Source organism: Pogona vitticeps, chromosome 2 (assembly GCF_051106095.1).
Source record: "Pogona vitticeps strain Pit_001003342236 chromosome 2, PviZW2.1, whole genome shotgun sequence".
NCBI classification, from domain to species: Eukaryota; Metazoa; Chordata; class Lepidosauria; order Squamata; family Agamidae; genus Pogona; species Pogona vitticeps.
The window spans coordinates 10,343,919-10,370,347 of NC_135784.1; the positions used below are offsets into that span (position 1 = coordinate 10,343,919).

Consider the following 26,429-nt stretch of genomic DNA (forward strand, 5'->3'; position numbering starts at 1 on the left):
GATCAGTCTACATCCCAATCTCAAAGAAAGGCAGTGCCAAAGAATGCTCCAACTACCGCACAATTGCACTCATTTCACACGCTAGCAAGGTTATGCTCAAAATCCTGCAAGTTAGGCTTCAGCAGTATGTGGACCGAGAACTCCCAGAAGTACACGCTGGATTTCAAAGGGGCAGAGGAACTCGAGACCAAATTGCTAACATGCCCTGGATTATGGAGAAAGCCAGAGAGTTCCAGAAAGATATCTACTTCTGCTTCATTGACTATGCAAAAACCTTTGACTGTGTAGAGCATAGCAAACTATGGCAAGTTCTTAAAGAAATGGGAGTGCCAGACCACCTTATTTGTCTCCTGAGAAACCTATATGTGGGACAGGAAGCAACAGTTAGAACTGGACATGGAACAACTGATTGGTTAAAAACTGGGAAAGGAGTACGACAAGGCTGTATATTGTCCCCCAGTTTATTTAACTTGTATGCAGAATACATCATGCGGAAGGCTGGACTGGATGAATCCCAAGCCGGAATTAAGATTGCCGGAAGAAATATCAACAACCTCAGATATGCAGATGATACCACTCTGATGGCAGAAAGTGAGGAGGAATTAAGGAAGTTTGTAATGAGGGTGAAAGAGGAGAGTGCAAAAAACGGTCTTAAACTCAACATCAAAAAAACTAAGATCATGGCCACTGGTCCCATCACCTCCTGGGAAATACAAGGGGAAGACATGGAGGAAGTGATAGATTTTATTTTCCTGGGCTCCATGATCACTGCAGATGGAGACAGCAGCCACAAAATTAAAAGACGCCTGCTTCTTGGGAAGAAAGCGATGACAAATCTTGACAGCATCTTAAAAAGCAGAGACATCACCTTGCCCACAAAAAGTCCAAATAGTCAAAGCTATAGTTTTTCCTGTAGTGATGTATGGAAGTGAGAGGTGGACCATAAAGAAAGCAGACCGCCGAAGAATTGATGCCTTTGAATTGTGGTGCTGGAGGAGGCTCTTGAGAATCCCCTGGACTGCAAGGAGAACAAACCTATCAGTTCTAAAGGAAATCAAAACTGAATGCTCACTGGAAGGACAGATCCCGAAGCTGAGGCTCCAGTACTTTGGCCATCTCATGAGAAGAAAAGACTCCTTGGAAAAAACCTTGATGTTAGGAAAGTGTGACGGCAAGAGGAGAAGGGGACGACTGAGGATGAGATGGCTGGACAGTGTCTGCGAAGTAACCAACATGAATTTGACACAACTCCGGGAAGCAGTGGAAGATGGGAGGGCCTGGCGTGCTCTGGTCCATGGGGTCACGAAGAGTCGGACACGACTAAACGAAATGAACAAAATTTAAAGATTTAACAATTGGAGGAGTTTGAGAGGTTTGGGCTAAACCTGATAGAATTGTTAAATCAAATTTTGTATATGACAATAAGTAATTGTCAGAATCAGTACTATAAAGAGAAGCAAAGCTTGAATGTATACAGCTGAGGTGATTAGAACAGCTGTGATTGTAACCCTGAGATTGGTCATCCATGGGATAAAAGTAGCAGACCAAGCATACACAATCGGTGGGTTGTTGGTGGTCATGCTGGTTGGTGTGTTTGTGGAGAAGAGTCATCTTGTTCCTGTGCTAGAGAATCCTGGAGGAAGCCGTGTCTATGAGCTTGAAATTGAAAAGGAACTCTGGCTACCTGTATGAAACGTATGGTATACGACTACTGAACTTATTTACTGGACATTGACTCTGATATATGCACTAAACTCTGTGGAAACTGTTGTGTATTACTTTGGGACTGAGAACAAAGACCTAGCTGTAAATATACCTGTATATTCTGTAAATAATACAATATCTGCTATCAACACTACTCTTGTGCTTGCTGTATTCATCATCTCAGGGAAGATCTTATTTGGTTATCTCAACCTGGTGTTTACCTGTACTACTGCTACTCTGTCAAATTATTTAGTCAAAATGCTTGATTCTGGGGGGGGGGGAACTATTACGTCCTACGCAAAACTGACTTCTGACTGGGACACAAGGTCTACAGAAAACCCACCCACACAGACCGGTACCTACACAAAAACTCCAACCACCACCCACAGCAAAAAAGAGGCATAATGAAAACACTGGTAGATGATGCAAATCGGAACTGTGAAGCTCAGTTTCTCAGCACTGAACTCAACCATCTGAATTGTGCCCTACAGGCAAATGGCTACTCCAAAAATGAAATCACAAGAGTCATCAAACCAAGAAAACAACACCGAACTGCTAAGGGGAAGAGATTATATGTTCCTGTGGTTGATGGGTGTCATTAGCTGGTCTTTTGTGTGTAGCGATCCCCTATCCTTGTGGCTGGGTAGTGTTCGTTGACCTTTTGCACTCTGTTTTTTTGAGAGCCGGGAGCCAAATTTTGTTGAGTTTCAAACTGTCCTCTTTTTTGTTGACGTTCTGCTGGTGCTTGTGGATTTCAATGGCTTCCCTGTGCATGGAAGGCTTTTATAACAGAAAGCAGTTCCAACTGATTTATGACGTGTGGCCCAGAGGCTGTGCACTCATAACTCTTGGCAAGGTGCCCCCCAGCCTAAGGGGCTGGCATCCGTGATGACCTGTATGGACAGGTGTGAAGGATTGTTGGGGATAGTCCACCAAATGAGATGTCGCACTACGTGAAGAAGGACCCATAGCTTTTTTTGTAGGCGGGTCTGTCATGGGATCATACTGGGTGAGGAACCAGGACTGAAGTGGCCTGAGCTTTAGTCTTGCGTAAAGTACTACCGAAGTGGTGGACATCTTCATACCTAAGATGTGTTGAGTATCGTGTATGGTTACGGTTGCAGACAGAGTGAATTTTAGAGCTGCCGCCTGGATCTTGCGAATCTGTTGGGGCGGTAGAAAACCTCTCGTCCAAACAGTCCAGGGTTGCTCCTATATAGGAGATGATCTGGAAAAGCATTAGGTTTGATTTTTTTTTTCCCTGTTGATTCTTAACCCGAGTCTGTTTAGTGTATGGAGGGTAAATTCTATGGCAGAGACTGCATCCTGATTGGATCTTGCCACTAGAAGCCAATCCTCGATGTAGGGAATTTTTTTTATCCCTTTGATGTGAAGGTATGCCACAACTGGTGTCATGCATTTTGTGAATGTCCTGGGGGCTGTGGAGAGCCTGAAAGGGAGAGCGGTGAATTGGAAGGTGTCATGGTGGAACTGGAACAGGAGAAATTTTTGATGAGACGGGTGGATGGAAATATGGAAGTAGGTGTCTTGCAAGTCAATGGTGACGAACCAGTTTCCCTGAGACAGAAGAGGGAGAATGGACTCAAGAGTCAACATACGGAACCTCTTGTATAATATGTACTGATTGAGGTCTCTGAGATCCATGATGGGTCTTATACCACCGTCCTTTTTGGGGACTGCAAAGTAGCGAGGGAAAAAGCCCTCGCTGGTGTCTGAGGAAGGTACAGTGAGGTCTCGACTTACGAACGGCTCGACATACAAACATTTCGACTTACGAACCACTCTCATAGGAATATATGGACTCGACTTACGAACTTAGATTTGAGTTACGAACTCTTTTTTTCCTTTTTTAAAAGCTAAGTCATCTTAGGTTAAAAGGAAAAAAGAAAAAATATCCCCCTCTAGTGGCAGAAGGCGGAATAGCAGCTCCCCATTAGTTTCTATGGACGAAAAGAGCAGATACAGATTAAATGGTTTTCAATGCATTCCTATGGGAAATGTAGATTCGACTTAAGAACTTTTCGAGCTGAGAACTGCCTTCCAATACGGATTAAGTTCGTAAGTCGAGACCCCACTGTACTCTGATTATAGCCCCTTTGGAAAATAGAGACGAAATTTCCAAATGCAGTGGTATGGAAAATGGAGTAGTTTTAACTGAGTTTGGTAAAGGGGTTCATGAGAATTCAGTCAGGTAGCCTTTCTCAATGTTGTTAAGAACCCACTTGTCAGTAGTGATGGCGTGCCATTTGGGAAGGAATGGAAGCAATCTGGTAGTAAATGAAAAATTGGGAGAATTGCTTACCCCTGTGTTGAGTCTTATGAAAGGACTACTTGGGGTTACGAAAACGTTGTTGCTTGAACAGCGGAGTGGTGGACTGTTGGGGTTGATAGGTCCGGTCCTGCTGTTGTTTGTTGTACCGAAATGGTTGGTACTGAGTAGAAGATTAATACAAAGGCTTTTTGTAGGCCTGTTTGTGGTACCGATATGACTGGTATGGTACGTAAGATTTTGCTGTCTTCCTCATTTTATGAATGTTCTCCACAATCTCATCAGTTTTGGAGTTAAATAATCCAATGGCGTCAAAGGGAAGATCTTCGATTTTAATTTTAGTGTCATCAAGGATATTAGCCATTCTAAGCCACGCGTGTCGTCTGACAGCTATGGACTTGGAGGCGGTATCGGCCTTGTGTTTCGCGGCAAACCTCTGTTGGCTGGTGAGGGTGTAAGCCTCTTCGGAGACGTTGAGGGCATCAGTTTTAGAAGGATCAGGCAAAGTTTGTAACATCGGGAGTATTTTATCCCAAAGATGTTTCTGGTAAGCTCCCATGGCCGATTGGTAGTTTGTTACTTGATTAGTAAGGCAACAAAGGCATAGAGCTTTTTGCCCAAGGTGTCTGTTTTCTTTCCCTCTTTGTCAGTGGGTGTAACCGATGATCAAGTATGCAACTTGTATTGGGTAGCTTCGATCACGATGGAGTTGAGCAAAGGATGCTTGGTGACAAGAACAAAAGCAACAGGGGCGACTGCAATAATTATCGTGGCATCTCACTTCTCACTTAAGCCCGTGTTGTGCTTAAGGGACTGCAAGGTGCTTGCAGACAGAGTATATCGGAATCACAGTGTGGGTTTCCAGCTAACAGATACACCATTCACATGATATTTTCCCTCAGACAATTACAGGACAAAAATAGGGAACATATCTTACAAAGGCCTTTCATTTGTTCAGCAGGGATGATCTTTTTAAACTACTTCCCAAGATTGGATGTCTACGTCGACTCCTTAACATCATCAGGTCCTTTCTGGCTCAACATTACATCCCTTCGACATCCGAAGCAGAGTGAAACAGGGCTGTGTCCTTGCGCAGACTCTGTTTCAGTTTTTTGTTTGTTTGTTTCTTGCTGTCATGCAGAAGCACGCTTTAGGAACTGCAACAGAAGGTGTCTACCCCGACTAGATCAAGGGAAAGCTCTTTAATCTCTCTAGATTGAGAGCAAAGAGCAAAGTCCAGCTGAAATGCATGCGGGACTTCTTCTTTGCCAGTGTTGCAGCTGTCGTTGCCCACTCTGCTGAAGACCTCCAACAACTCATGAATTGTTTTAGTAAGGCCTGCCAAGACTTTTGATTAACAGTCAGCCTGAAGAAAACACAAGTCATGGGTCAGGGTGTGGACTCACCTCCCTCTATTACCATCTCTACACAGGAATTAGAGGTTGCTCATGATTTCGTGTATCTTGGCTCAATGATCTCTGACACTCTCTGGATGCTGAGCTGGATAAACACATTGGCAAAGCAGCTACCAAGTGCTCTAGACTCACAAAGAGAGTATTTCTCAATAAGAAGCTAATGGCATACACCAAGATCCAGGTCTATAGAGCCTGTGTCCTGAGCACACTCCTATACTGCAGTGAGCCCTGGACCCTTTGTGCACGGCAGGAGAGGAAGCTAAACACGTTCCACATGCTTTGTCTCCGACACATTTTTGGTATAACCTGGCAGGAAAAAGTTCCAAATAGAGTAGTCCTAGAACGAGCTGGAATTTTCAGCATGCATACATTACTGGAACAGCGACATCTACATTGGCTTGGGCATGTGGTGAGAATGGCTGATGGTTGGATTCCAAAGGATCTCCTGTATGGAATATTAGTGCAGGGAAATCACTCCAGAGGGAGAACCCAGCTGCAATACAAGAATATCTGCAAGCGGGATCTGAAGGCCTTAGGAATGGACCTCAACAGATGGGAAACCTTGACATCTGAGCGTTCAGCCTGGAGGCAGGCGGTGCAGCATGGCCTCTCCCAGTTTGAAGAGACCCTTGTCTAGCAGGCCGACAGAAAGAGGCAGTCTCAAAACCAGCAAAATCAGGGAGCTGGACAGAGGACAGAGTGTCTTTAGTGTGGAAGGAATTGTTACTCTCAAATTGGCCTTCTTAGCCACACTAGACGCAGTTCCAAGACCTCTATTCAGATCACGTTACCATAGTCTCTCGAGAGTGAAGGACGCCTACAGCACTATGTGAGCAGTATAGAAATGCATGAAAGGAAGAAACACATTTTAAACAACTAAGTCATGAATATTGTGCCCTTTCGGATAACAGACACCAGATGAATTTTCCTTGAACTGGTTTTATTAAGCAGGGCACAGCAAATACCAATCCACATTTGTGGGGGTTACTAGCCAACCAGAGACCCAGAGCTAAGGGTACCAACACTTTCTACGGTCATGGCAAAGCAAGGTAGTTTTTCCCCCTTCCACAGAAGCTTATTGTCCCTTCCTCATGGCCGCTCCCTTTGGGGCTAGACTGGGTTCCCCCATTGCAAGACCAGTTTGAGCCCCTGCCTGGGTCGAGTGCAATCTCGGCCGCCTCCGCCACAGATTTCGGTTTCCTTTCCTTTCACAATCCAGACCCCTATCGATTTGGGAGGATTCTCCGTCCTCCAGGTGAGGTTCTCCGGCAGGTGAGTCCTGGCCACTGGACCTCCTCCTGATTTAGTGGAGAAGTCCAGCTGTCAGGTGCAGACTTGATGCAGACCAGCCGATGTTTCATGAGCCAAATCAGAGAGGTCTGTGCTGGGCTGACGAGGGCCATGAAGGAAGAGATGGTCAAGGTTTTGCTATTGTAATGCAGTTAGAATTTATTAACAAAAAAAAGAGATGTGCAGTAAAGGTGAAACAGAGCAGATGGAATTAATGAGGGCTGTCAGTATTTGGTGGTTTGTGGGGAGAGTTCAATATGCTGTATCATTATTGCAACAGAATATAATATATAGTAAGCAAGGTGCTGATTAAGATTATGTGTTGGGTTGGATGTATGTATGGAGGAGCAGCTCCTTAATATATCTGAAGGAATTGCGGATTTGCCAGTTCTGAGGTTTGTAAATACTTGGTGAAAGGAACGTCTCCTGTGTCCAGAGTCTTTGTTTTTGCTCTCTCTTTGGAGATTACTGAAGAAAACCTCAAACAACATAATATTAGCTGTGCAATTCTTATCAAGGACAAAGTGAAGAGTCCTGCCGTGCAGGTAGATGATGGGAGAAGGTGGTGTGACGTCGTTTCTCCTCGGCTGTTGTGAGTCTCCCTTTGGAAGGAGAGAAACACAATCCGGGTCTGTCTGAGAGCCTGAACTCCCTGCTCGTTTGTCTCCTTTTCTCTCTTCAAATATTTGTGAACAGAGACTCTGGTGACGGGAACTCTTGTGTCTCGTCTGAGTCTTTCCTTCCCCCAGAAATGGAAGAACTTGGGCCGCCTGAAGGAAGCTTCTCACTCCCGCCATTTTCCTCCTCTTCGGAGCCTTTCCTAACCTTAACCTCCCACTCACACACCCGCCTTGTTCCTGCCTTTCCCTCTCCCCCCCCCCCCCATTCGTGCAGGAGGGGGGAAGGAGAGGAACATAGAGCTATGAAGGCGAAGGAAGAGCCCCTCCCTTTGACGCCCTTTGAACGGGAGCCGGAAGCGGGGATCGCTGCGCCTGCCTCTTCCCCTTCGGCCCAAGAAAGGCGCCTGGAGGAGAGAAGCGGGGCTCCGCACTCCCGCCATTTTCCTCCTCTTTGGAGCCTTTGTACCCTTCAAACAACCCCCCCCGCCTTGTTCCTGCCATTCCTCCCCCCCCCATTTCGTGCAGGGGGGGGAAGGGGAGGAACATAGAGCTACGAAGGCGAAGGAAGAGCCCCTTCCCTGGACGGGCGAGCAGGAACCGGAAGCTGGAATCGCTGCGCCTGCCTCTCCCCCTTCGGCGCAAAAGGACTCCTGGAGAGAAGCGCCTCCTGGATCGGGACCTGGACGGAGGTGGGCGCTGGAGGGGGGGCAGATCGGGGGTGGGTGATATTTTCTTACGGGGGTTGAATCAGTCTCGGGGGAGGGGGGGCTGCTTCTCCCGGCATTGCCGATGGTGCCCGATTGTGGTTTAACCTGCTCGACCTTCGTGCAAGGCATTTTTTTTCCTCCGGGTCTCCTCGGGAGGGAGGAGAAGGGGGGGTTCCAAGGGGGAGAGAGGATCTCTGGAGCCCAGATCCCACCCCCAGAGGCAGGGAGACCAAACCCCCTGCAAGGCCCTAGGGCTTCATCGAGTGTGTGCGTGTGTGTCTGTATGTGTGTATGTAGGGAGGGGAGGGTTAAGGAGCCCCTGCCTTCCCCTGAATCCTGAGAGCATCCGGTGGATGGAAACAAAGGAAGGAGAGAAAGTAACTTGCCTTCCATCTCCCCCCCTTCCTTCTAATGACCTAGGACAACCCCTACTCCCTCCCTCCCTCCCTTAAAGAAAAAAAAGTCCCAGGGGGGGCTGGGGAGGAAAGGGGGGGCAGGCAGGAGGTGGAGGAGCCGGGATGGGCAGGAGAAGTGGGTTTTCCTCCCTGCACCTACCCTCCGAGGGGGAACGTCTGCAGGACCTCTTGCTCTTTAGCACACACTCTCTCTCTGTGTATTTGTGTTTTTTTCCCCCTGCAGGATCTGGTAGAGAGGCGAGGTAACCCAATCCATCTCAAGAACAGATCCTGAGCTGACGACCAACTGCAAGTGGGGGGACTACCTCCCCCCCCACTTAGCGTTTTCCTTGTTGTGTTGCTTCTGAACACAGACCATCTTTTTCTTAAAGGCAGGCAGGGGAGAAGCAGGACAGAGAATGTGGTGGATTTTCCTCCATGGGATGTTTCTTAGCGGAGGCTGAAAGGGGAGATCTCCCCAGGAACAGTCAGGGCACAATTCAGGACCATGGACTGTGCAAAAGACCTGCCTCGCCCTCCTGCCTCCAATTCAGGCTCTCCATGGGGTGGAGCAAAGGGGGCTTTGGAAAGAGGCCGAAGGAGCTCTGGTCATTTCCACATGGAGGGCAGGAGGAAAGAAGGACCGGAAGGCAACCCAGCCTCCTTCTGGAGCGTTCACTCTCCCAGCAGGTCTTTTGTGGAGTGAATGGCTCTTAAGGGTCCGTTCCAGACCAAGTGATTGTGAAATTCTTTTCTTTACAGCAGGGGCAGCCAACACCAAGACACCCCCCCCCACCCTCGTTTGATGCCTTTCCAAGCCCCTGTGAGATTTGGAGTGAGCTCAAAGGGAAGAGTGAAGCCTAAGCAAGGTTGGGGGGGTTGGAAGAGAGCAGGTGAGAAAAGTCCTGAGACCTGAACTCTGCCCGCCTTGGGTTGGCAACCCCACGACACAAGGCCCTTGGCACAAAGGGCACACCCTGCTTTGGGATCCATGAGGTGACAAAAATAATGAAGGCTCCCGTGAGAACAGGGGTCCTGGTCCAACCCTCGGTCCACTACATCACACGGGCTCTGGTGTTTTGTAGATATTCATTTTTTACTATTCTTAAGTGTAGTATTGGGTTGATTCTTTTAAAGATTTCTAGACTTCCTGTTTTTAAATTTTAATTCTTGTGTTTTAAAAATTTACATAAGCTGCTTTTAAAGGCAAAAAGTGAAGTAAAACATTTTTAAATAAAGAGTGGGAGAAATACACTCTTTTATGCTGATGCTTTCATCGCAGGTCTTCGTGGGGAGAAAGTGCTGTTGCTCTCTGGTTCTCTCCTGTTGCTCCCGCTTCACTAGGAGCTTTTATCTCAGAGCCCAGCATGAGATGCTCCTTCCTTCCCTCCCTCCCTTACTGTGGTTTCTTTGTCGGCTGCCTTTCTTTTCCTCTTGTTCTGCTGCCTGAAGGAGGGAGTGGGGATGGAGTCCCGTTCAATAGAAACATGAGGAAGGCATACTCCAGGAGGAAACGTTTTTGATTTGCTTTATCCGTAAAGCCTCCAGGCTGATCTTTTCTATTTTTCTTTTCTCCTAGGAAGGGGCGAGACTGAGCTGAATTCTCTTCGCTTTTTTAGGAACAAAAACCAATAACCAAATCCCAGATCCCTCCAGGATTTGCAAGGTAAGCGAGATTTGAAGAGGTGGCTTAAGTAGCCTTGCCACACACACTCTCCTCTCAGTTTCACTGGCCCAGCAGGTTATCGTCTTGGTAAAACTTGGTCATCTGGATTTGGGGTGTGGGGGTTCCCCTTCAAGCCTCCCCTCTTCTTCCTCCTTAACAGATAAGCCACAGTGGGGAGTTTTTCTTTGAACCATCAACATGTACTTCAGATTCTGATGATAATTAAGATGGAATGTCATTTCTGTTCCCACCTACTCCTTCAATGGGAGGATAAAAGGGACAATAGACTAAGGCTGAACCCAAACAAGACAGGGGTCCTCCAACTGGGAGCCCCTGATGTCTGTGATTTGTGTGGGTCCCAACACACACTGGGCGTTCTTCTGGACCCAATGCTGTCAATGGAGAACCAGAAAGTGCCCGTGGTCCAATCCACTTCCCTCTTAAACGATCTGCTAACTTCCCTGCCTGGATGCAATTGTCACTCCCCAGATTGGTCCACGCACAGATAGTCTCACACCTTCCTGGAGCAGATGGCCACACATTAAACAGGGATAGATGCAGAAGTAATGGGAGATTTCATCTATCCTGATATTTATTGGCTGTTAGATGCTGCCAAGAGCACCAGGTCCAACAAATTCCTTTCTGGGCTTGCAGGCAATTTCATGGTCCAGAAAGTGGAAGAGGCAACAAGGGGAACAGTTATTTTAGATCTCATCTTCGCCAACAGGGAGGACCTTGTTAATGCGGTTGAAGTGGTGGGAGTGACCGCCCTCTCTTGGAATTTGTTTTACAGTGGGAAGGGGAAGCCAAGTGTAATCACACATGCATTCTGGACTTCAAGAAAGCCAATTTTTGTAAATTTAGGGAATTATTGGCTGAAATTCCATGGACGGAAGAACTAAAGGAGAGGGGAGTTCAGGATGGATGGGAATTTTTTAGGACAGATATTTTGTTTTACAGCATGATATATTTTTTATTATATAACAAACAAACAGAGAACAATCAAAGGAATACGGGGGAGGGGGGAGGAAAGGAAAATTACACCATCCAAAACATATACACAGTGAAGTGTTCACAGTAATACAGAACTGTATCTAGTATAATCTTGACTCCATAACTGTGTTACAATGTTAAAATCCATAACATATCTTATATTCTTTACTCATATTTGTTTCTGGGCCCAATCATTAAACATTTTTCAGCTTGCTTTAACGTATCTTCTCAAATTCTCAGATAACGCCTTTGACAAGCTATCCCATTTTGAGTCTAGATCAATCTTATGGCTATAAATATGTGCAACATTTCTGGTCTTATATTCAAAAGAGCATTTCTCATTCAAGGGGTGGAGCAAAGGGGGCTTTGGAAAGAGGCCGAAGGAGTTCTGGTCTTTCCACATGGAGGACAGGAGGAAAGAAGGACCGGAAGGCAACCTGGCCTCTTTCTGGGACATTCCCTCTCCCGGCAGGTCTTTTGCGGAGTGAATGGCTCTGAAGGGTCCGTTCCAGACCAATTGATTGTGAAATGCTTTTTTTTACAGCAGGGGGAACCAACTACAAAACCCTCACCCTCGGCTGCCGCCTTTCCAAGCCCCTGTGAGGTTTGCAGTGAGCTCAAAGGGAAGAGCAAACCCTAAGCAAGGTTGGGGGTTGGAAGACAGCAGGCGAGAAAAGTCCTGAGACCTGAACTCTGCCCGCCTTGGGTTGGCAACCCCACAACACAGGGCCCTTGGCACGGAGGCTGAGGAGCTCCTTTGGAGACGCCGCCTGCGTTGGGATCCTTAGGGTGAGAAAAAATAACGAACGGGTCCCGTGAGAACAGGGCGCCTGGTTGAATCCTTGGTCCACTACATGACACGGACTCTGGTGTTTCCTAGATATTCATTTTGTTTACCGTTCTTACTGTAGCTTTGGTTGGATTCTTTTTAAAATTTCTAGACTTCCTGTTTTTAAATTTTAAATCTTGTGTTTTTTAAAACATTACATAAGCTGCTTTGGGTCCTTTTAAAAGTGAAAGGTGGGGTAAAATTTTTTAATAAATAGTGGGGAAAATATACTCTTGTATGCTGCTGCTTTCATCACAGGTCTTTGTGGGAAGAAGGTCCTGTTGCTCTCTGGTTCCCTGCTGTTGCCCCCTCCTCACTGGTAGGGGGGAGCTTTTATCCAGGAGCCCAGCATGAGATGCTCCCTCCCTCCCTCCCTCCCTCCCTCCTGTCTTCCGTCCTTCCTTCCGTCCTTCCTTCCGTCCTTCCTTCCGTCCTTTCTTTCTTTCTTTCTTTCTTTCTTTCTTTCTTTCTTTCTTTCTTTCTTTCTTCTTTCTTTCTTTCTTTCTTTCTTTCTTTCTTTCTTTTCTTTCTTTCTTTCTTTCTTTCTTTCTTTCTTTCTTTCCTTTCTTTCTTTTCTTTCTTTCTTTCTTTCTTTCTTTCTTTCTTTCTTTCTTTCTTTCTTTCTTTCTTTCTTTCTTTCTTTCTTTCTTTCTGTTCTTCTTGTTCCGCTGCCTGAAGAGGAGAGATGGGGATGGAGCCCCGTTCAATAGAAACATGAGGAAGGCACATTCCAGAAGGAAACGTTTTTGATTTAGTTTATCCATAAAGCCTCCAGGCTGATCTTTTCTATTTTTCTTTTCTCCTAGGAAGGGGCGAGACTGAGCTGAATTCTCTTCGCTTTTTTAGGAACAAAAACCAATAACCAAATCCCAGATCCCTCCAGGATTTGCAAGGTAAGAGAGATTTCCAGAGGTGGCTTAAGTAGCCTTGCCACACACACTCTCCTCTCAGTTTCACCGAAAATAAGACAGGGTCTTATATTAATTCTTGCTCCCAAAAAAGGCATTAGGGCTTACTTTCAGGGGATGTTTCATTTTTTTCCTGTACAAAGATCTACATTTATTCAAATACAGTCATGTCATCTTCTGGTTGCTGCACAAGGGTGGAGGACGGGATTTCACTTAACTGGGGCTCATTTTTGGAGTAGGGGTTATATTACTACCATCCTCAAAAATCATACTAAGGCTTATTTTCAGGTTATGTCTTATTTTTGGGAAAACAGCATATACATATCTTTTAAAATAAACAATTTGTGGCCTTATATTCAACAAGAGCATTTCTGGTTTAAAGGCTATATTTACTTGTGTAATTCCTTGTGTAATATCTCTTTTTTATCTATCTCCACTATCATTTTCCTCTTGTCACATTTCCCTCACCTATGTAAAAGAGTGTCTGAAGTTGCTGCCAACGTTTTTAACATGAATTTCTAATCGCTAACACCCTTTATTGCCAATTTTAAAATGCCATCTATAGAACATCTTTAAAACATTTTATCTCAGGTTTACTGATTTAATCCGTCTATAGTTATCATTCCACATTCGAATCCAATCATCTGTGTCTATATTTTAGCCAAAATTTTGTATCCCTTTCATCATCACTGCTTTCACCCTTTCGTTCTCAAAATTCTCTTCTTACAAAAAGATGCACTACAAAAAGATGATCTTCTCACTAGTATAAATCCACAGTTTATCCACCTGGACCTTCCTCTCATAAAAGTCCATTATTTTGTCTTTCTTCAGTCTTGATTCTAAATTTTCTTTTTCTGCTACTCCCACTGCTTTGGTGAATTGGTCTTTCTTTTGAATAATCCGTTCCACGTCCTGTTTGAGTCCTGACATTACCGCCTTAATTTCTAGAGTTTGGGCTTTGATCTGATCTGTAAATTGATTAATAATGTTCATTTGAATCTCCTGCATCTAGTTCTTAAAAGAATGTGCCATTTCTATTTCTTGGGTATAAATTTATTGTAAAGTAACAATTTCCCCTAAGAAATAAAACCTCAATTTACGTTTAACTTAAATTTGCCCCTAAGATTCTTAATTCACAGAGAAGCCTAATTATATTTTAGTTAGTTAGGCATCCTTCAGTCTCGAAAGACTATGTATGGTAAAGTGCTCTGTATGGTTGACTTGGAACAGCATCTAGTGTGGCTGAGAAGGACAATTTGAGAGTGACAATTGTAAGCTTATCAGCTCTCCTAAGAGAATACTGACAGCTGGAATAGAGAGGTTCCAAGTCCAGTTGACCCCTATTTGAGTTGAGATGAGTCCTTGTCTCAACCAGGCTGTCCCACTGGCACTCTTTCCCAAGTCTATTCCCAATTAAAAACCACTGAGAAACCAAATTATAATCATCCAGAACTCTCAGAACTCATGAAAATACTGGACTCAAAGTAGCTTAGTTTGTGGCCTGTTAGAAAACAAAGTAAATATGGTAGCAGGTTATCTGTTCAAGAGACCAAGCATCAGCTTTTAAGTATTATTGTTTTATTAGAAAAATAAAGATTTAAATAAATTCATTTTATTGCAAAGCATAGCATTCAAAATCATTTCCATAACTAAGGTAGTTAGAAATTGAGCAAATCCCAGCTACAAAAATAAAATAAGAAAATTACTAACTAAGAAAAATAGGTAAGGCAGAGCCTCTCTTTTTATTCTCCTACTATGAACTACATCCTAGCAAATTTCTGGGAACTCCAAAGTCCATTCAAAAATCTATAATCCAAGGTAAAGTCCAAAAATCTATAAGTCCAAAAATCCAAAAAAGAGTCTCTCTCTCTCTCTCTCTCTCTCTCTGGAACATCCTGTCATTTTCTTCTCATGCTGGAACACCCCCCTTCTTCACTCTCTAGGAGATCTTTTGGAATCCAACCATCAGCCATTCTCATGACATGCTCAAGCCAATGTAGACGTCGCTGTTTCAGTAATGTATATATGCTAAAAATTCCAGCTCGTCCTAGGACTTTGACCTGCCAGGTGATACCAAAAATGTATCGGAGACAATGCATATGGAAGGTGTTCATCTTCCTCTCCTGTCATGCACAAAGGGTCCAGGACCAGTAGAGGAGTGTGCTCAGGACACAGGCTCTATAGACCTGGATCTTGGTATATGCCGTCAGCTTCTTGTTAAGCCATACTCTCTTTGTGAGTCTTGAGAACATGGTAGCTGCTTTCCTGATGCATTTATCCAGCTCGACATCTAGAGAGAGGGTGTCAGAGATGGTTGAGCCAAGGTACACAAAGTCATGAACAACCTCCAATTCTTGTGTGGAGATGGTAATAGAGCAGGGGTCAGGGAAGTTTTTTATCTCCCCCCCCAAAAAAAAAGTTATACATGCCAACATTACCCCCTTGATTTGAAAGGAAAGAAATCATACATTATTTGAATTCAAAATCTTATTGAATCTACACAGGCTGTGTACCAAACTAGCAGGATATATCATCAGTATCAATGGCTGCCAGGCGATGTGCCGAACTAGCAGGATGGACCATATTTAATAAAGATGTGCACTATTTTTGCTGGAAAACATTGCACATCAGCCATGGGGTGGTATAGGGAGTAGTAAGTTGTCCAACGTGCCTGGCAAGTTGCATTCCCTGGTCAGATGCTTGAGAAAGGAATTTGTCAGGAAGAGAGATTGCTGTCTGAATTTGAAGTTTTCCAGTGATCCTTTGCTGACAGCCCTACTCTCCTGTAGGATCTTGCCCCCCCTTCCACTGCTAGGGAGAGTGTCTGCTGACCTGGAGTTTCCACAGGGGTTCCCAGAGCCCTGAGATTCCCTCTGCTCTCTCTGCCCTCGCTCCGCCTCCCAAGAACTGATGTGCTATAGGCACAATCTGAGACTGTTCCAACAAGAAGGAAAAATGGGAGATGTCTAAAGAAACGGAATGGATGACTAAAGAAATTTCAACTCAGCTAAGTTTAAAAAAATGTGGAAGAAATGGAAAAACGGGGAAAGCAGCAAAGAGGAATACAAGCAAATAGCCAATAGATGTAGGGGGATGTTAAGAAAAGCTAAAGCACAGCACAAACTTAGACTTGCTAGAGAGTTTAAAGGTAAAAAAGGGGATTTTTTTTAGTTATGTCAGCATTAAAAGGAAAAAGAAGGAAACAATGGAGTCTCTGCGTGGAGATGATGGCCAATTACTAACAGGGGACAGGGAAAAGGCAGAACTACTCAACACCTTCTTTGCCTCAGTTTTTTCCTACCTGAGGGAGGAAGAGCAGGTGAAATGCAGTGCGGGAAATGCAGCACAGAATAGGTAGAGAAGTAGTACAGGATTGCCTGGCTACCTTGGATGAATTTTAGTCTCTTGGGCCAGACGAATTCCATCCAAGGATATTAAAAGGACTGGCAGAAGTAATATCAGAACCATTGGCAATAATATTTGAGAATTCTTGGAGAACAGGGGAAGTCCCCACAGATGGGAAGAGGGCAAATTATCTGCCTGTCAGTCTGACATCAATTCCTGAAAGACTCAAGAGAACATAATTAAGCAGACAGTTTGTAATTACTTAGAAAGCAATGCTGTCATTACTAGAAGTCAAAATGGGTTTCTCAAAAACAAGTAATGGCAGACTAATAGCCTCGTGGCGCAGTGGTTAAAACGCTGTACTGCAGCTAAAACTGTGCTCACGACCTGGGGTTCAAATCCCAGGTAGCCGGCTCAAGGTTGACTCAGCCTTCCATTCTTCCGAGGTCGGTAAAATGAGTACCCAGCTTGCTGGGGGGGCAATGTGTAGCCTGTATAATTAAAAAAAAAATTGTAAACCGCCCGGAGAGTGCTTGTAGCGCTATGGGGCGGTATATAAGTCCAATAAATAAATAAATAATTTGGTTTCTTTTTTCGATAGACTTACAGGCCTGGAGAATGAAGGGAACACTGTGTGTAGTGTATCTTGATTTCAGTAGGGCCTTCAACAAGGATCCTCACAAAATTCTTGCAAAGAAGCTAGTAGAATGTGGGACAGACAGTGCTACTGTTTAGTGGATTTGTAATTGGTTGACTGACCGAACCCAAAGGGTGATCACAAACGGCTCCCCTTCATCCTGGAAAGAGGTGACTAGTGGAGTGCCCCAGGGTTCTGTTCTGGGTCCTGTGTTATTCAACGTCTTTATCAGTTACTTGGATAAAGGAATAGAGAGTATGCCGATCACATTTGCAGATGATAGCAAATTGACAGGGGCTGCTAATTCCCCAGAGGACAGGATTTATTTATTTATTTATTTATTTATTTATTTATTAAATTTATACCCCGCCCCTCTAGACCATGTCTACTTGGGGCGGCTTACAACATAAAAATCAATATAAAATACATATAATCATTAAAAATACAGTTACTATATTAATTAAAACAATTAATTTAAGAAAAAAATTAACATTAAAATTCAAAATGACCTTGGCAGATGAGAGTCATGGGCCAAAACTAACAAAATGAATATCAACAGGTCCTGCAGCTGTGCGGAAAAAATGAACTGCACAGATATAGGATGGAAGAGACCTGTGAAAGGGATCTAGGAGTCTTGGTAGACCACAAGCTGAGCAACAGTCAGCAGGGTGATGCGGCTGCCAAGAAAGCCAATGCAATTCTTGGTTGGATCAATAGGAGTATAGTGTCTAGATCAAGGGAAGTGGTAGTACCACTCTATTCTACATTAGTCAGACCTCACCTGGAGTACTGTGTCCAGTTCTGGGCACCTCAAATCAAAAAGGATGTTGACAACCTGGAACGTGTCCAGAGTAGGGCGACTGAAATGGTTAAAAGTCTGGAAACCATGTCCTACAAGGAGTGTCTTAGGGAGTTGGGAATGTTTAGCCTTACAAAAAGAAGGTTGAGAGGGGACACGATAGCCATGTTTTAATCTTTGAAAGGATGTCACGTTGAAGAGGGGACAGGTTTGTTTTCCAGGGCTCCAGAGACTAGGAGACGGAGCAATGGTTTCAAACTACAGGAAAAGAGATTCCACCTGAACATTAGGAAGAGCTTCCTGATGGTCAGAGCTGTCTTGAGGTGGAGAAGGCTGCCTGGAAGGGTGGTGGAGTCTCCTTCTTTGCAATGGAGTCTGACCCGCCATCCATCTCCATTCTGCTGGATTCTACCCCTTGTTTGACCTAGATGGCCATCCAACATGCCCCTTCCTATCCCTCCTGTAGAGTTTGTCATCTGGGACTGCAGCATCCCACTGTTTCTCTGAATCTCTCCAGGTTTCCATTATGACCATTATTCCATTATGGCCACTGTATCAATCTTATATCTACCCTCCAAATGTTCCAGCTCTCCCATCTTTGCTGAGAGGTTTGGGGCACTTGCCTAAAAGCACCTGCATATGGGGGTCCCCCAAGAAGGGCTGCTTGTTTTCTTCTCCTTCCAGTGAACCAACAATTCCATCCCATCACGCTCCCAGTCCTAATTCCTACACTGTAATCACTTTGTTGTTCTCTACTCTCTCCACCCTCATTCTACAGGGATGAGGAGTCCTGAAATGGATGCTGCTCGGCTCCTGCCATCTTTCCTCCCATGTTCAATTTAAAAGCTGCTCTGCCACCTTTTCTATGTTACACACCAGCAGTCAGGCTCCGTCTTCATTCAAGTGAAGCCGGTCTCGCTTGTACAAGCCCGGCTTGTCCCAAAACATTAACGAGTGCCAAATGAATCTAAACCCTTCCCCTTGACACCACCGTCTCATCCACACGTCGAGACCTCTGAGCTCCGCCTGCCTAGTTCATCGTGCATGTAGAACAGGTAGCGCTTCCAAGAACGCTACCTTTGAGATACTGGCTTTGAGCTTCCTCTCTAACAACCGTAATTTGGCCTCCAGGACCGCTTGGCTACATTTCCCCCATGTGTTTGGTGCCGACATGCACCTCCAGTGCTACTTCATCCCCAGCACTCTTTACAACCCTCTCCATGTGAGACGTAACATCCACAACCTTTGCACCAGGCAGGGTAGTCACTGTGCAGTCCTCACAACCGTCTCAAACACCACACTCTGTTTTCTTGACGATCTAAACGCCCATTACCAGAAACCCTCTAACTTCCTCCCCATGAGGAGTATCCTCAATGTGACTGTGTACAGGCCCATCAACTGAAGAAGGGGTCTCCTCGAGGGTGTGATTTCCCGCTTGTCAAGATTAGCATCCTCCAGCCCGGAGACTTCCAATTCCAGCAGCTGAGGAGCTGCTTGTTAATAGGTGGGATGATGCCTGAAGGTCCCTGGAGGTCTCACCATGGTCCCTCTCTCCTTTCCTCTGCTTCTCCCTGTCTGCAACCAAGCCCTCTAGGGAGCAAATCCATTCCCTGAGATCCAGGAGAGCTCCTTGCAAGGAGGACACACCCCTGACTTTTGTCCAAGAGGCGTAAAGTCACGCATGTGACCCTCGGAGCAAAACACAGGATAACCCCCAACTCACTGCTGGCTTCCTGACTGCATGCTGGTCTTTGTTTCGAGCTTGCCAAACCTCTCCTCAAAGGACGTGAGAGGCAGTATCTGGAGCCCAGGCTTCCTCGCCCTGCAGCTGAACTCCCTGTGTCTTCTTAGCCTGCACTTGGTTGCTGCATCACATCTATCCACTTTTACTCTTCCTTTCTAACACTGTCCTTGGTATTTATTTTTGCTGACCAATCCTTTAATTCAAATATTTGTTTCCTCTTTAATCAACTTTGAGAAATTCCCTTCTAATTTTCTAGAAGTACAATTGTGAGGGAGAATAAAAGAATGAGGATTTTTTAAAAAGAATTTAAAAATTGATCTTCGGTACATTCATTTTAGACAAGACAATTCTACCAAAGTCTGATAGCTGACCTTCCTATAAACATTTAATTTATTTTTAATTTCTAATTTCAACTTCTCAAAATCTTGTTTTTTATAATCTTTTCATATTTAGTAATATTTATTCCTCCTTATTCTAATATATATAGTAATAGTATTTTTCATCTTTATTCTAATTAAAGGAGGTCATCTCAGGTTTATTCCAGTTCATTTTGTCCTTTCCCCACTGATTACAGTTACTGCTGATAATGCTGATCTCTCCTTAAGATGCATGTAGAGCTGTTTCCCAACCTTTTTTTGAGTCGTGACCGCCTTGTATAATGACTAAGTGATCTGCAATTCCACCTCCCACATTTTCCTTTAAAAGGCATTTTAATGGGAGAATGAAATTACATCAAAATAGACTTTTCAGAATAGAGTTCTACCCTAATGATTAAAGGAGGGCTGCAAATCTACCTCTATTTATTTATTTATTTATTTATTTATTTATTTTATTTTATTTTATTTTATTTTATTTTAATTTATTAATTTATTTATTTATTCATTCATTTATTTATTTATTTATTTATTTATTTATTTATTTATTTATTTATTTATTAAATTGATACCCCACCCATCTAGAATGAAGTCTACTCTGGGTGTCTAACAATAATAGATAAAATATAACCATTATAATAAAATAAAAATAACAGTAATAACATTGTTCAAGATGGGGAAAATAATTAGGTGATGACAGGAGGGAAACCCTGCCTAAAGAGCCAGGTCTTAAGTTTACTCTTAGAAACACCCGGTGAGGGAGCCAGACAACTCTCCGGGGGTAGATTGTTCCAGAGGCAAGGGGCCATTGCTGAGAAGGCCCAGGTTCTTGGACTTTCTCTCTGGGCCTCCTTGAGTGTTAGGCCCCTTACTGGCCCTTCCTACCTAGAATGAGGGATTTGAGTAGATCTAGGTGGGAGGAGGCGTTTCGCTAGACATCGAGGTCCTAAACCATTTAGGGCTTTATATGTCTTCATTAACACTTTGAAACCAATGTGGAAATGAACAGGCATCCAATGCAAGGGAGCCAGAGTGGGGGAACTACAGTGGAACCTTGACTTACAAATGACCCTCCTTGTGAATGATTCAAGTTATGAATGGCTCTATTTGCATAAAGTTGCTTTGACTTGCAAGCGGAGCCTCGACTTACGAATTAAAAAAAAAGAAAAAACCTTTCCTGCCCCTTTTTTTGACCTAAGTTAATCTTAGGTCAGGGATGTGGTAGCACTGTGGGCTAAGCCGCAGAAGCCTGTGCTGCAGGGTCAGAAGACCAGCAGTCGTAAGATCGAATCCACGCAACGGAGTGAGCGCCCGTCGCTTGTCCCAGCTCCCGCCAACCTAGTGGTTTGAAAGCATGCAAATGCGAGTAGATAAATAGGGACCACCTCGGTGGGAACGTAACAGCATTCCGTGTCTAAGTCGTACTGGCCATGTGACCACGGAAAGATTGTCTTCGGACAAAAACTGGCTCTATCGCTTGGAAATGGGGATAAGCACCGCCCCTAGAGTCGAACACAACTGGACAAAAATTGTCAAGGGGAACCTTTACCTTTTTAATTTTAGATCAAAGAAAGAAAAAGAAGAAAAATTCACCCCCTAGTGGCAGAGTATGGATTAACTGGCTTTGCATTAGTTCCTATGTGAACTAATGCCTCTACCTACGAACAGCGCCTCAACATACAAACAGAAAACAGCAGGTATGGATTAAATGGTTTTCAATGCATTCCTATGGAAATTTTTTCCTCAGCTTGCAAACTTTTCAATATACAAATGCTGTTCCAATACGGATTAAGTTTGTAAGTCGAGGTACCACTGTATGCTGATGTTTTCTCACCCCAGTGAGAAGTCTGACCACTGCATTCTGGACCATTTGAAGCTTCCACATCAGTCTCAAAGGCTGTTCCACGTACAGCACATTACAGTAGTCTAATTTTGACATTACAGGCACATGAACTGTCTTTCCTTCCTTCTCTATGACTCAGGTGGAGCCTGAATGGATCTTTCCTTATCCCTGCAAATTTCTGACATAGTTGCTTCACTTCTTTTTCTAATGTATCAGATGATGAACAGGAGAAGAGGAATTTCCCAAGACCACCTGGGGCATCCTGGGCAAGAACTCATATTCAAGCAAGAAAACAGAGAATTGAAAATCCAAGAGGATAGGAATGGACATCAAATGAAAGAAGTAACGCAGGGGAGACAGCACATAAAAGCATGTCACCTCAGTAGACAACAAATAACTCATGCAGGAGAGAAACTGTATCCATGTATGGAATGTGGAAAGAGCTTCAGTCACAGTGGTGCCCTCAGGTCACATCAAAGAACTCACACTGGGGAGAAACCATATAAATGCATGGAATGTGGGAAAAGCTTCAGTCAGAGTTCTAACCTCAGGAGACATCAAAGAACTCACACTGGGGAGAAACCACATAAATGCACGGAATGTGGAAAGTGCTTCAGTCTTAGAAGTAACCTTAGGAAACATGAAGGAACTCACACTGGGGAGAAACCACATAAATGCTTGGAATGTGGAAAGAGCTTCAATCACAGTGGTGTCCTTTGGAGACATCAAAGGACTCACACTGGGGAGAAACCACATAAATGCATGGAATGTGGAAAGACCTTTAGTCAGAGTGGTAACCTTAGGTTACATCAAAGGACTCACACTGGGGAGAAACCACATAAATGCATGGAATGTGGAAAGAGCTTCATTGACAGTGGTAAGCTTAGGTTACATGAAAGAATTCACACTGGGGAGAAACCATATAAATGCATGGAATGTGGAAAAGGCTTCACTCAGAATGGTAGCCTTAGGTTACATCAAAGGACTCACACTGGAGAGAAACCACATAAATGCATGGAATGTGGAAAGAGCTTTATTTCAAGTGGTACCCTTAGGACACATCAAAGTACTCACACTGGGGAGAAACCACATAAATGCATAGAATGTGGAAAGAGCTTTAGTCACAGTGGTGTCCTGAGGTTACATGAAAGAACTCACACTGGGGAGAAACCACATAAATGCATGGAATGTGGAAAGAGCTTTATTTCGAGTGGTGAACTTAGGTTACATGAAAGAACTCACACTGGGGAGAAACCACATAAATGCATGGAATGTGGAAAGAGCTTCATTGACAGTGGTAAGCTTAGGTTACATGAAAGAACTCACACTGGGGAGAAACCACATAAATGCATGGAATGTGGAAAGACCTTTAGTCAGAGTTCTACCCTCAGGGTACATCAAAGAATTCACACTGGAGAGAAACCACATAAATGCATGGAATGTGGAAAGAATTTCAGTCACAGTGGTAAGCTTAGGTTACATGAAAGAACTCACACTGGGGAGAAACCACATAAATGCATGGAGTGCGGAAAGAGCTTTTGTTGTAGTGGTGATCTTAGGAAACATGAAAGAACTCACACTGGGGAGAGACCACATAAATGCATGGAATGTGGAAAAAGCTTCACTCAGAATGGTCATCTTAGGTTACATGAAAGAACTCACACTGGGGAGAAACCACATAAATGCATGGAATGTGGAAAGAGCTTTATTTCGAGTGGTGAACTTAGGTTACATGAAAGAACTCACACTGGGGAGAAGCCATATAAATGTGTGGAATGTGGAAAAGGCTTTAGTCGCAGTAATGTCCTTAGATTACATGAAAGAACTCACACTGGGGAGAAACCACATAAATGCATGGAATGTGGAAAGGGCTTTAGTCACAGAGGTAACCTTAGTAAACATGAAAGAGCTCACACTGGTGAGAAACCATATAAATGTATGGAATGTGGAAAGAGCTTTATTTCAAGTGGTGAACTGAGGTTCCATCAAAGAACTCACACTGGGGAGAAGCCCTATAAATGCATGCAATGTGGAAAAAGCTTCAGTTACTGTAGTAACCTCAGGTCACATGAAAGAATACATACTGGAGAGAAACCACATGAATGAATGAAATGTGTAAATAGCTTCAGAGTAGTAACCTTAAAGGTACCCTTGACAGTTATGTCCTGTCGTGTCCAATTCTACATCACCTTTTCAAGCCGTAGAGCAAGCATTTGTCTATAGACACTTTGTATCTATGGATAAAACTTTAGTCAAGAGTGGTAACCGTAGGTCACATCAAAGAATTCACACTGGGGAGAAACCATAGAAATGTGTGGAATGTAAAAAGAGTTTCAGTAGGAGCAGTTATCTATGTTCATAACAAATAAATCATGTCAATGCATGAAATGTGGAATGGTTTTATTAAACAAATAGCCTTTTTGTAGAATGATTACATTTGGAACCTTGTGTTAAACAAATGAGAATAAGAATATATTGTACAGTGGTGCCTCGCAGAACGGGCGCCTTGTAGAGCAATGAATCCGCTCTACGAGGCCGGTTTTGCGATCGCAAATGCGATTGCAAAACGGTGTCCGCATAGGGCGAAAATCGCAGAGCGAAGGTCAGTAAGCGGTTCGCTTACCGACCTTCGCTTTGCAACCCGCCGATCAGCTGTCCGGACGGTCCAAAATGGCCACTGGAACAGCCTAAATGGCTGCGCACAGCGTTTTCGCGCCGTCGGTAGACGAGGGGAGGGCGGGAAAAAGCTGTGCGCAGCCATTTCGGCTGCTCAGGTGGTCATTTTGGACCCGCTAAACAGCTGATCCGTGGTCTCGCTGCAGCTGAAATGGCCGCGCGCAGCGTTTTCGCGCCCTCCCCTCGCTTACCGAGGGTGCGAAAATGGCTGCCGGACGCGGAAAAGCATTGCTGTACGGTGAGTTTTCGACCATTTGGAACGCATTAAACGCTGTTTAATGTGTTCCAGTGGCTTTTTTTGATCCGTACAGCGATGCTTTCACACAGCGAGGGTTAATCTGGAACGGATTAACCTCGCTGTGCGAGGCACCACTGTATAATGAAAGCTTTTACAAAATGAGTGTAAAAGGAGAAAAAGATGGATGTTCTAAGGCTAACTGATGAAAGAAAAGCAAGTAGTGAAGAGAGAAAAGCTATTTGTTTTATAAAGCTTTCATAGGCATCCTTCAGTCTCGAGAGACTATGGTAACATGCTCTGAATCGAGGAGTGTCTTCTCCAGAGCATGAAGCCCAGGTAAGGTAATATGGAGGATAGGCTGTTACCCAAGCAGCAAATCCCCCCTCTCCACATTGCTGAAATGGTCCAATGGAAAGGCAAGAGCCAATACAACTGGTTCCAGCAATGTCGCAGGAGTTGGCAGAACGACACATGCTGCCTTCGGGACTCCAGCTCCGGATTTTGCCTCGAGGTTAACTCCTGAAGCCTTTTCCATGAGTGGATATAGCCACAAGGCAGTGGAGGTTTGAAATTGGAGTTTTCTTTCTCCTAGATGGGCTGCCTTCCATGGCTGACGAGCCCCACCTACCCGGCCTGCTCTTTAATAGTGCAAAACTATGAACTGATCCTTAAAAACTTTCCTGACTCCCCGGCTTATGCAAATCTCATTGCCTTTCCTATTTACCATATTTACCATATAAAGCTTTACCCTCATAAATAATGGTAGTCATTGAATTTTGAAAAGGATAGCAACGAATATATATTCTATATTATTTATGAAGAACTAGGTCTTTCTATGCTACTGTATTGAGAGTACATTGCTTTGGAATGGCAGGGGTTGTTGAAAGGAGTGGAAATTTTTTTCAAACTTTTGAGTTTTTCAAGCTCTGGTCTCTTCAGGCCCTGGACTGCACTGGGTCAGAGGTGAAGAAACCCGTTGATCCTCAGCCTCTGAGCCTCTCAGAGGCTGAGAAAACCAAGCCTGCTCGCATGAGCAATTTCTTTTGAGGTACAGGATTTCTTTGAACCTACCATATAGTAAGGCTGCAGGCATGACATTGCATCTGGCTAGGGAGAATGACCCTCTGATTTTGTGGACAATTAAGCAGGGAAAGAAAGGCAGCTAGCTTTCCAATCTTAAAGGGGATATGGAAAAAAGTTAGGTTACTTCTAGTGGTACTCTGTGAATTCACACAAATGGGTTAATCCTGCGCCTGCACAGGATGTTCAGAAGATTCTAGAGCTTTAGAAAAAAGAGTCAATTAAGCTTCCCCCGAGGGTATATAGGCTCCCCCTCCTCCAGCTTCCTTTCAGTTTCCTAAGTCCGCCGTTACCGTATAAAGAGTAGATAAGCAAGGTATCATAGAACGGTATCGTAACAGACAGAGGGGAGGAAGGGAGGGATGTGTGAATTCACAGAGTACCACTAGAAGAACCAAAGTTACAGGTAGGTAACCTAACTTTCTTCATAGTGGTCCCTGAATGCACTCAAACGGGTGAATAGCAAGCTGTACTCACTAGAAGGAGGGCCGTCACGATATCAAGGATGACAGTATCGCCTGTCCAAAGGCCGCACCACTTTTGGCTCTGACATCCAGGTGGTAGTGTCTGGCGAAGGTCAGTGGGTTGGCCCAGGTAGCCGCCTTGCAGATGTTCTGGATATGGACACCTTTGAATAGAGCCGTCGAAGTGGAGACCGCTCTGATAGAATGGGCCTTCAATCTGTCCGGTACAGGCTTGTTGGCAAGCTGGTAAACCAGCAGTATAAGCTGTACAATCCATCTGGATATTGATTGTGGAGAAACAGGAGCACCTTTATGTGATCCATGATAACACAGGAGGAGACGCAGGGAGCATCTAATGTGTTTGGTGCGATGAAGGTAGAAGGCAAGAGCTCTTCTGACATTGAGAGTATGG

General features: G+C 44.3%; 1 protein-coding gene across 3 annotated transcripts; it reads left to right on the forward strand.

The window, feature by feature from the left end:
* The first annotated feature begins 7,646 nt into the window (after positions 1-7,646).
* LOC140703753 (uncharacterized) lies at positions 7,647-23,947 on the forward strand. Of its 3 annotated transcripts, none has more exons than XM_078387672.1 (6): positions 7,647-8,008; positions 9,184-9,314; positions 10,001-10,087; positions 11,625-11,869; positions 12,716-12,802; positions 21,776-23,947. In XM_078387672.1, exon 6 carries the CDS (start codon positions 21,776-21,778, stop codon positions 23,663-23,665), a length of 1,890 nt encoding a protein of 629 aa, XP_078243798.1. In that variant the 5' UTR covers positions 7,647-8,008; positions 9,184-9,314; positions 10,001-10,087; positions 11,625-11,869; positions 12,716-12,802; the 3' UTR covers positions 23,666-23,947. The 3 variants fall into 3 exon arrangements, with proteins under 3 accessions (XP_078243798.1, XP_078243799.1, XP_078243797.1); XM_078387671.1 differs by lacking the exon at positions 7,647-8,008 and adding an exon at positions 21,280-21,413 and having other exon boundaries at positions 8,073-9,314; XM_078387673.1 differs by lacking the exon at positions 9,184-9,314.
* Positions 23,948-26,429: the final 2,482 nt, after the last annotated feature.

What these genes read in the sequence shown, in the direction of transcription:
- LOC140703753 (XM_078387672.1), top strand. Translation starts at nt 21,776, where the DNA reads ATGATGAACAGGAGAAGAGGAATTTCCCAAGACCACCTGGGGCATCCT.